The sequence below is a fragment of the Mytilus galloprovincialis genome, chromosome 10 (genome assembly GCF_965363235.1).
Source record: "Mytilus galloprovincialis chromosome 10, xbMytGall1.hap1.1, whole genome shotgun sequence".
In the NCBI taxonomy this organism is placed as follows: Eukaryota; Metazoa; Mollusca; class Bivalvia; order Mytilida; family Mytilidae; genus Mytilus; species Mytilus galloprovincialis.
In genome coordinates, this window is record NC_134847.1 from 46,741,946 (window position 1) to 46,753,672 (window position 11,727).

At 33.2% G+C, this 11,727-nt stretch overlaps 1 protein-coding gene across 1 annotated transcript in view; it reads right to left on the bottom strand.

Annotated features, from left to right (window-relative positions):
* The window catches only part of LOC143047666 (cleavage stimulation factor subunit 3-like), a 41,078-nt gene extending 33,374 nt beyond the window's left edge, over nt 1–7,704 (bottom strand). Inside the window, exons 1-3 of the mRNA XM_076220852.1 lie at nt 7,525–7,704; nt 5,920–6,021; nt 5,563–5,658 (exon numbers count right to left, since the gene is read on the bottom strand). Coding sequence (XP_076076967.1) covers nt 5,563–5,658; nt 5,920–6,021; nt 7,525–7,545 — 219 coding nt within the window. The 5' untranslated portion in view covers nt 7,546–7,704. The remainder of the gene's footprint in view (nt 1–5,562; nt 5,659–5,919; nt 6,022–7,524) is intronic.
* Between the last annotated feature and the right edge of the window lie 4,023 nt (nt 7,705–11,727).

The following is an 11,727-nucleotide window of genomic DNA, read 5'->3' on the forward strand; positions in this document are numbered from 1 at the left end:
CAAGAAATCAAGTGACCTATTTTTGTTGCTTGAGTCAATATTAATCAAAGTCTGTTGGATAGATTTCTCAAGGCAATCATACCACATCTCCTAATTGTATACAAAGCACAACCAGATGCTCCGCAGGGCGCAGCTTTATACGACCGCAGAGGTTGAACCCTGAACGGTTGGGCCACGTATGGACACAACATTCAAGCTGGATTCAGCTCGAACTTTGGAAAGTGATTAAATAGTTGACACAGCAGAGGTTTCTGACACAGAATGAATGTGGTCTAATGAACTTAAAATAATTGTTTTGCCTTTGAGCAATTCACTATGCTGTTGAATATTAATCCTCTTAAAAAAATGTTTGAAGAAATTTTCTTTTTATTTATGAAATCTGAAATGAGAAAAATTTAACCCCCCCCCCCTTGTTTTTCACATCCCCCTTTCCCTTTTTCCAATTCAAATTTCTAATGGAGTTTGCAACACTATAACTACTCATTTAAATACATCATAAAATATTAAAATGTAAAATAAAGTGCTTGTTATCACTGAATGGTAAAGATTGTTTTAATTTATCAGTTGGTAGTAAAAGTGATATACCAAAACAATGATTTAAGTTGATTCAACTACTATTCTGGACAAAGAAAGATAACTCCAATTGAAAATTTCTTGCTATTGCACAATATTGTACAATTAGATATTTCTTACTATTGCGCAATACTGTGCAATTGAAAATATTTGCTATTGCACAATACTGTGCAATTGAAGATTTCTTGCTATTGCGCAATACTGTGCAATTGAAAATTTCTTGCTATTGCACAATACTGTGCAATTGAAGATTTCTTGCTATTGCTGAATACTGTGCAATTGAAAGTTTCTTGCTATTGCACAATACTTAATATAATAATTTTGGATCCTGATTTGAACTAACTTGAAAACTAGGCCCATAATCAAAAATCTAAGTACATGTTTAGATTCAGCATATCAAAAAAGCCCAAGAATTCAATTTTTGTTAAAATCAAACTTAGTTTAATTTTGGACCCTTTGGACTTTAATGTAGACCAATTTGAAAATGGGACAAAAAATTAAGAATCTACATACACAGTTAGATTTGGCATATCAAAGAACCCCAATTATTCAATTCTTGATGAAATCAAACAAAGTTCAATTTTGGACCCTTTGGGCCCCTTATTCCTAAACTGTTGGGACCAAAACTCCCAAAATCAAACCCAACCTTCCTTTTATGGTCATAAACCTTGTGTTTAAATTTCATAGATTTCTATTTACTTATGATAAAGTTATGGTTCGAAAACCAAGAATAATGCTTATTTGGGCGCCTTTTTGGCCCCTTATTCCTAAACTGTTGGGACCTCAACTCCCAAAATCAATACCAACCTTCCTTTTGAGGTCATAAACCTTGTGTCAAAATTTCATAGATTTCTATTGACTTAAACTAAAGTTATAGTGCGAAAACCAAGAAAATGCTTATTTGGTCCCTTTTTGGCCCCTAATTCCTAAAATGTTAGGACCAAAACTCCAAAAATCAATCCCAACCTTCCTTTTGTGGTCATAAACCTTGTGTTAAAATTTCATAGATTTCTATTCACTTTTACTATTTAAAGTTAAGAGTGCGAAATTTAAAAGTATTCGGACGACGACGCCAAAGTGATACCAATAATATTTTTAATTTTTGCGGTTGTATAAAAACTGAAAAACAAAAAGGCCACTGAGAGTCTTGCAAAGACCAATATTGATTCCAAAGAAACTGACAAAATTATACTAATCACTGACTTCCCAATTAAGTAACTGAACCAAAATAACAATTGAATTATGACAACCAGAAATTTTATCTCATGAGCCATCTGCAGATTGTTTTAAACTTATTTAACCATTAGATATGTTTTTTTATACAATGATACCACTGTTGTCACTAAATGATCAGAAAACCTTTGTTTTGGGAAAAACAAACAATACAGTACTAGGCCAAAAATGGATTAAGGTGATACACAACACTACAGGGAGATAACTCTGTAAATTGGCTGAATGTTTTAATCAGCTTCTATTGTTATGAAATATAAAGCTTCTCAACAATATAAGTGTTTGCCAAACTGCTATATATCCAATGAAATTCTACAGATAAAGTGTGTGGTTTTTTGAAATTTTCATATTTTTGTCAGAGGTTCAACATGTTCCAAGTAAATATATTTTCAGAAATTAAATTTAAAGAAAATTAAACAAGCCAAATCAGCTTAAGTCATGGTGTTGGGTACCACATTAAAAATATAAACTTTAATTGATCTGCGTGTGCACACCCTGAAGCGATCTGAAATGTTTGACTGGTTTACTTATCATGATTGAATTGATGTTGTAAGTGTGTAATATTAAGGTATGATTTTAAGTTAGGATCATCAAAACTGAGGTCAAGGTCAGTAAACCCAACCAAACATACACAAATAACTAAGTCTAATGCTTCAAGTATATGAGAAACCAACCTAATTACTTTTGACCAATAAACCTTAAAAATGAGATCATTTTCAAATGCAACCTGCCAGACCACATGATAACCATGCAATCATTCCATATACCAAATATAGTTGATAATTAATTGCTTATAAAATATGATTAAGGACAAAACAATTTAAAACCTAAAATTGACCAATAAACAATAAAAATGATGTCAAGGTCAGATGAACCTGTCAGAGGAACATTTACACTACAATTAATTCCTACACTAAATATAGTCGACCTATTGCTTTGAGTATCTAAAGTGAACTTCACGACGAAAATTTCACTTTGATAACTGATCCATGAAATGAGGTAAAGTCAGGTGAACTCATCAGATCACCAGAGGCAGATAAAACGTAGGCCTGGGAGCAACCCCCTTACTGAGCTACTTATATATGGTTGACTCTCTACAGGTTCCATAACAAATGTTGACTAGTTTGTTGGGTCCTGACCCCCTCCCTTTACAAAATCCTTATTCCACATCTGCTCACTGTTTGATGGACATGAAGACCTTGTGAGGAACTCAAATACCATATAAAGTTACCTTATAGCTTATACGGGAGTATCCCACATGACAAAAACTTTTTTTCAAGCAGTTGCTGAAACATGAAAATGGACAATGAACATATGACAGACAGAAACTTCATAACATAAGGCATCTGCATACAAGGTAAAATTGAGAATAGAAATGGGATGTCAAAGAGACAACAACCCGACCATAGAAAAGACAACAGCAGAAGGTCACCAACAGGTCTTCAATGTAGCGAGAAATTCCTGCACCCAGAGGCGTCCTTCAGCTGGCCCCATAACAAATATATACTAGTTCAGTGATAAGGAACGCCATACTCAACTCCAAATAGCACACAAGAAACTAAAATTAAAAATAATACAACACTAACAAAGGCCAGAGGCTCCTGACTTGGGACAGGTGCAAAAATGTGGCGGGGATAAACATGTTTATGAGATCTCAACCATCCCCCTATACCTCTAGCCAATGTAGAAAAGTAAACGCATAAAAATACGCACATTAAAATTCAGTTCAAGAGAAGTCCGAGTCTGATGTCAGAAGATGTAACCAAAGAAAATAAACAAAATGACAATAATACATTAATAAGAATAGACTACTAGCAGTTAACTGACATGCCAGCTCCAGACTTTAATTAAACTGATTGAAAGATTATGATTTCATCATATGAATATCAGGCACAATCCTTCCCGTTTGGGGTTTTGTATCATACCATCATAACATATATGAGAAGAACATAACTATGTTTCATGCCAACAACTGGTTTTTGAATAAATGTGTTTAGTTCCAATGCAAAGACCCTATCTTTGTTTTTTTTATTATTTGCTGTATATGTGTCTGTCAATGGTCATTTTGTAGTGTAAAGTCTTAATCACGTAGGACATGCTATAGAATTTAATTTGAATTTTATGAATGGATTCTGCAAATTGACATTTTTCAATGTTTAACCTAAAACATATTTCTCTTGTTTGTGTGTGTGTAATAAATATGCCACAAGCTATATTTGTACTTCAATCAAGATAATTCTGTGACGTGTCAGGGAAGGCTGAAACTAATAAAAAAATCTATACTTGGAATCAAATGAAAGCTTCCTTAAAGTACTAATGCTTGAGCTCTATCAATTGATGAATACACATTTGTAGCGGAAAATTTCACCCATTCTGCTTCATATAAGAAATGTGCCATAACAATGAATTGTAGCTTAAAAGTAATTTTCATATTAAGTTAACAATATACATGTTTAAAACATGTGTTCGAACTCCTAAATTGTGCATTTTGTGCGTATAAATATATTCAGCCTTGTGTGAAATTTTCCTGTTTAAATAGCTGGAAGTTAAAACACAATTAAAAACAACCATTTGAACATGTCATTGACAATGTTTATTTAAGTACCATAACATTACCCATCTGTTTCAAGTTTTTACTTTATATAAATAAATAAAATTATAATAAACATCTACACTGATTACTTATTATCATGCATTTAGACATGATGTATACATGTGATAAAAAATGTATGTTATATTATGTTTTTAAAAAATATCATGTTTAAGGCTGAAATAAAGATTTTCAATTAGACACATCTACTCATTCCATTCTTTCAAATACCTGTGTACCAAAACTACAAGGAGAATCTATTGCTTATTATATATCTGGAAAGTAAAAAGGGCTTTTCTTGCCTTTTTTAGTCAGGTTAATGTTGCTAGTCATTAGTTTTCCATTTGTGTATTCTCATCCTTTCTCTTCAGGCCATTCATTTTTTTATATTGATTTTACTAATTAAGTTTGATTTCAACTAGCTGTTCAACCACCCTTTTCAAACTCTTCACTATGGGGATTGGTGTCAAATGTTTGGTTCCAATTGGTAACAAAGATTTTTTTAAAAGTCCTTTTAAAAATGTCAACAGCATGTGTTATTTCTACAAGATATAATATTGGCTCAAGAAATAGAACTACAAATGTATTGTAGATGATGTAAATCCGACGTCCATTTTAAATTTCCTCAAAAACAAAATAATAGGCTTTAAAGGGGCACTAACAGTCATATCCATGTTCACTGATTTGACTCAAGTTCTCATATTAGATTTATAACAATGTAAAACATTTATCCAAATTTTAAAATGTCTAAAATAAACAATTTACAGGGCATGGGCCAAATAATATTTAGCTTCATTTCGTGTGTTTTTTTAGTCTGCATGCCATCTAATTAACTATGGAGAACATTTTAGCAAACGGTTGATGACAACTCTCATTCAATCACATTCACAAGTAAATAAGTCAACAACATATAAAACAAGAACTCTAAAGACTTTGTAAATGATTTATATTCATCAGTAACAATGTAAAGTTACTTAACAGACCTTGTACCCTCAGTATAATAACATCACATGACCATAATGATTGCAATTGTAAAAGGTAAAATGTCTAAAAAAGCATTTAAAAACAGTATTATGAATCAAACTTAAATTCAACTACCGTAAAGTTAATTTTCAGCACTTTAGTTTAAGGTCATGTGACATCGATAATAAAAACAAAATTTAAATAACCTCTTGTTCTATGTAAATCCTCCAATATTTGCCAGAAGTCGGAAACTGTTCTACAAGCTGTTCATAGACTGGTCTTGCATTCTCTATCGGTTTCATCTAAAAACACAAAATAGTAAGAAATGCGGATAGTTTTCACAAGTAAAAAAAAACCAAAAACGCCCATTTTTTATTGGAGTTTGTTTGCTTATTATTGAAAGGAAATACATGAATAAGTAATCAAGTAAAATTAAAAAAAGTTGTATTAATGTAGTATACTATTAAATGATCTTAATTTTTTTTTAATTTATAGTTCTTCTGAAATAGACATGGTCAAATCCAGATTTAATTATCATGATTATTAGTTGTTATGATAGATACCTGCGAGTCTCTTATCAACACGCTCCATGCTTCTGTATCGTAAGATTGTGTACGAATTCTCTTTTCTGCTTTCTTCAATTTGTCAGGGACATACCCCACTTGCTGAAAAGTTTTCAATAAATAATTGATTAAATCTTTAATTTCAACTGCTGTATTGTTGAATAAGTTTAAAAGCTTAAAAGGGGTCTACCATCTAGACTATGATCCTTTTGTAAGAAAATGTAAGAATAGAAATTATGACAATTATAGGCTTGTATAGGCTTGTATATGCAGAAAGCATAGTAATACATGTATATAAAAAATTAATACAAGAAAATTTGACATTGTAGTTTTTTCAATGTCGTTGTCTTGAACAAAATAGTTTTCATTAAATAATTATTTTCACTGATTTAAAAGGAAAGCTATTGAATGAAAACAAATCTAGGCAAATGGTATTATCATGACAATGGTTCCAAGATGTCTGATGATCAATTGAATGTTTCATCTCTTTTTGGAGTTTTTCTCATCATGTTAAGTTTAAGTTAATCTACCAAGTGACCAATTTACTGCTTGTTTGGGCATATTTTTATTCTAAATCTTAAAGGGAGAGTGAGCAATATTGAACCCTTACAAAATAAAACTTTTCTTGAATAATATGATTTGGGAAGACTAAAAAAAATATATGCTCAAACAAGCTGCAAATCTTATCCCTTTTGTCACAACTTTAAGTTTGTTAATACATGTGCAAATGTATATTTTCTGCTTAACCAACATTGGCGGATCGAGGGGGGGGGGGGGGGGGGTCAGGGGTTGGAACCCCCCCTTTTTTTGGGCCGATCAATGCATTTGAATGGGAGCATATAGTTGGAACCCCCCTTTACTCTGGGTTAGGACCCCCCCCTTTTTAAAATGGCTGGATCCGCCCCTGACCAACATAAACTTAAGTCAATATGAATAATCCAGTTTTTTAGTTTTGTATTTTTAAACATAGATTGCACTTTATAAATCTTTTTTTTTAATATCTATGGTGTATAATAGTGATATATATATATAGTGCCTTGAAACTTATCCAGACTCCTAGGTTAGTACCCTGATCTATCCTGTAAATTTTCAGGTGAAAGCAGCTATCTAAAGGAAGTCTTCATGCTTAACCACGCATTGGCATGTTAAATTGCTTTTAGGCCAACAGGCTGGTAAAAACAATTTCTAAAGCTAACAGATTCCAACTAAAATTTTCTGAGCTGCGGGCTTTTGGACTAATATTTAAGTTGATCGTGAATGCTGCAGTCAAAGGGTCCACATGAACCTTAAGATATACATGATACAATGCTTAGCACTACATTATATATATTTTTTAAAGGGCACTGATTTCAAAATATGCTTTTTTTCTGTTAAATGCGGGGTTCAATGGCTTTTTATCGTCTGAATAATTTATTACAGCAGTGTACGTAACGGTTTCAGCATATCCATGTTTCATCTATTGTTAAACTCTTCCAAAACTCTCATTTCTTAATGCCGAACGTTAAAGATTCGTATCTCCAGACTCCGTCGCTTTATAACTAGATAACTAGCGTGGGTAAGTATACTATAAACAAACAAGATGTCGCGTTGCATTGACGTTCTTACCTCCGGTGGCATTGCAGCCATGATTCAAATAAATAACTACAACACGTAAATAACAAGAACACTTCTACGGTTTCATGTTAACTATTTATTTGCAGTAGGCATCGCGTGTGTCCATGCATAAACAGCTTTTTCAGGTGCTTGGCTAACCGGCAGACATTCGAGACATGCTGCTCGTCATCTGAAACAAAATCAAATTTGATTGGTTGTAAAAATATCAAGGAAATGTCTAAAACAAACAACGTTATTTCGATCTTGTTCCCAATTTTCTTATTTCATACAATAAATCGGGAAGCTATAATTTAATAAATATTTAATAAAATAAACTCTTAATTTTTTTTGAAACAGGACAAATGAACATTTTTTTAATTATTTAAAATCATTTAACATATTTATATAAAGATAAAAATAAAGATATTTTTTCCTAATCATAGCTAGGGCTGATAACGATTTAAGCACACAAAGTAAAAATAAAAAGCCTTTATACACTCACACATACAACTATCGTTCTGATTAAGGATGATTGATTTAACAGTAAAACATGTAAATGAAAAATAAAATACAGATAAAAATACACATGTCTCTGGTTCGTGTAAATTTCGTATAATCGTCATTTTCTTTTCAATCGGTCAGTGTTATTGTGAAAATATGGCAGGTAATTAAAGTTCGTGTTTTGAAGCCGAAGTTTAACGATTGTCACCTGTTTGTCAACAATCGACAAAAAATCAACAAAAAAGCATGGAAATTGAGCACGTGTTTAACATGTAAATTCAGATAATAGTTTATTTTAAGGACATCCATGCGTATTGCGATCAAAGGATTTTTACGAGATGGGTCACACTGAGTGAGGTCACTTTGCATACGGAAAATATGTCGAGGGAATCTGTATCTGTATCTGTATGGGTACGTCGTAGCTACCAATTCTGGCTTTTATACAACGGGAGTGAAGGCGCCGTCGATTTATTGACGTTTCGCGAGAGCAGATTTAAAGCTCTCTACACTAGTTGCGCGTACAATAGTGTCTTCTAGATGGTTCCAATTTACTATTAGAGGTCGGTCATTTAAAGACGTATCAACCGTATCATATACGTTGACGTATCCGCATCTGCAGATATACAAAAAACAGTATATGATCCCGAGCATTAATTTTATGTACTTTAAATAATGCAAATGGGCGACTGATTAATTTCTAATGCAGAAATTTATAAAACAGTAAGGAAATATCGAATTTTTATGGAATATGTAACCCTACTTTTAAAGATATTCCGGATAGTTGGAACAGTTTACAGGCATGCTAAGAGTGAATACGGTAAAATCGCTTATTTGTGTATGAACTTGTGCTCACGTAGAACCAAATTGTTCATTGACAAATAGAGTGATACTCAGTACTTTCTATTACCTTTTATGATAAAATATCAAATGAACAATAATTAAAGTTCCTTTACATGTATCTAAGTAGTACATTTTTTTTTTGTGTTTATTCATATTAGATCTTGAAATATTTTTTTAACTAGATTATTAAAGGATTGTGTACGATATTCGTGTACCTGCCCTACATTAACTCCTTTTTAAGGCCATGTTAAAGTAGTTGATAGAACCCCTTATTTTTGTTTTAAAAAACACCACCATCACAAATATTGAAAGTGTATGTTTGATTGTTTCGAAAAGATTCCAATTAGGTTTTTTTAAATGAAGTATGATCTAATTAATAAGCTCGGGATCACATAATATTTTTTGATATATCTGCAGATGCGGATACGTCAACGTATACGATACGGCCGATACGTTTGTAAATGACCGACCTCTATTGTTGACACAAAGAATGAATTTGAATGTTGCGGTGTTTTACTAGTAGGAATGTCAAAACACCTGGTATTGTTCCTCACTTGTTTTTCAACAATGTTTGTGGCTTGATAGTTGTCAAACTTTTTAGCTGTGATGTTTCGTCTTGGTCTCGCTGATTTGAGGAAGTCGTCTGGATCAGTAGAGATCGGTCATTTAAAGACGTATCAACCGTATCGTATACGTTGACGTATCCGCATCTGCATATATACCAAAAAACAGTATATGATCCCGAGCTTTAATTTTATGTACTTTCAATAATGCAAATGGGCGACTGATTAATTTCTAATGCAGTAATTTACAAAACAATTAGGAAATATCGAGTTTTTGTGGAATATGTAACCCGACTTTTAAAGATATTCCGGAAAGTTGGAACAGTTTACAGGCATGATAGGAGTGAATGCGGTTAAATCGTTTGTTTGCGTATGAACTTGTATTCACGTAGAACCAAATTGTTAATTGACAAATAGAGTGATACTCAGTACTTTTCTACTACCTTTTATGATCAAATCGCAAATGAACAATATTTAAAGTTCCTTACATGTATATAAGTAGTACATTTAGATTTTTTTGTGTTTATTCATATAAGATCTTGAAATACTTTTTAACTAGATTGTTAAAGGATTGTGTACGATATTCGTGTACCTGCCCTACATTGGCTCCTTTTTAAGGGCATGTAAAAGTAGTTGATAGAACTTATTTTTTTTTCACAAAACACCACACATATTGAAAGTGTATGTTTGATTGTTTCGAAAAGATATCAATTATTTTGGTTTCTTTTTTAAATGAAGCATGGTCTTATTAATAAGCTCGGGATCACATAATATTTTTTGATATATCAGCAGATGCGGATACGTCAACGTATACGATACGGTTAATACGTTTGTAAATGACCGACCTCTAGTAGCAGGTACCAGCCCCTCAACCACCTTGTACATAAATATAAGCTTTTGGCTCGTGCGTCTCAATTGTAGTTCCTGTAGTTTTAATTTTGTAAGCATGTTTGTTATGCAGCCATCTTCTCTAGTTCTATAATCGCCTGTTATAAAGCGTGCTGCTTGTCTTTGTAATCTTTCTAGCTTGTTTGAGTCTGCAATACTGTAGGGGTCCCATACTGTTGCTGCATATTCCATTGTAGATCTTACTAAGGAAATGTAAGCAGTTTTCTTACATTCCTGTGGGCAGTATCGTAAATTTCTTCTGAGGAAGCCTAGTGTTGAGTTAGCCTTTTTGGCAACGTTTGTTATATGCGTGCTCCACTTCAGGTCTTCTGATATCTGCACTCCTAGGTATGGGTTGCTCTGAACTTGTTGGAGTATGTGGCCGTTGAGTGTATAGAATCTCTGGCTTTTGTTCTTTATGCTTAGTATGTAGCATTTCTTTGCGTTAAATCGCATACCCCATTTATTTGCCCAATCTTCTAGGCTAGCTAGGTCTTCTTGTAGCAGTTTGTGATCTTTCTCTGTTTTGATGGTTCTGTATAATAGACAGTCATCGGCGAACAGCCGTACTGATGATTTGACAGTGTCCGGGAGGTCATTTATATGACATAGGAAAAGTACATGGTCCTAGAACTGTTCCCTGTGGAACACCTGAGTCCACTTTGACTTCTTTTGACTGTTCTCCCTCTACTACTACTTTCATCTTTCTCTGTGTCAGAAACATATTTAGCCAGTTGTTTAGTTGTCCTCGAATTCCGTATTCTCCCATTTTTGATAATAATTTGTTGTGTGGTACTGTATCAAAGGCTTTTGAAAAGTCCAGGATTGCGATATCAGTTTGTAGTCCGGCGTCAAATGCTTTCATGAAGTCATGTAAGGTGACTAATAGTTGTGTTTCACATGAGTAGCCAGATCGGAATCCATGGTTGAGTGATGTTAAGACTCTGTGCTTTTCAAGATGTTTGAGGATGTGCTTGCATATGATATGTTCTAATAGTTTGCAAGGTACCGATGTTAATGAGACTGGTCTATAGTTTTCTGCTGCGTGTTTGTCTCCTTTTTTGAATACACACGAGATGTTTGCGTTTAACCAGTCTTCGGGTAGTATGCCAGTGTCTATTGATGTTTGGAAGATGGCAGTAAGTCCTGGTGCTATTTCTGTAGCACATTCTTTAAGTATTTTGTTTGGTATACCATCTGGTCCAGATGCTTTCGATGGGTTTACATCTTTGAGTAGTTTTTCTAGTCCTTTTGTGGTAATAAGTAGATTCGGTATTGTTTCCAGTATGTATTTTGTTGTTTTTGGAATTGATGTTGATTTGTCAATTGTGAATACGGATCTAAATTGTTGGATTAAAATTTCTGCCTTTCCTTTGCTGTCGCTGACTAATTTCCCCTTGTCTTTTAAAGGTGATACACCAAT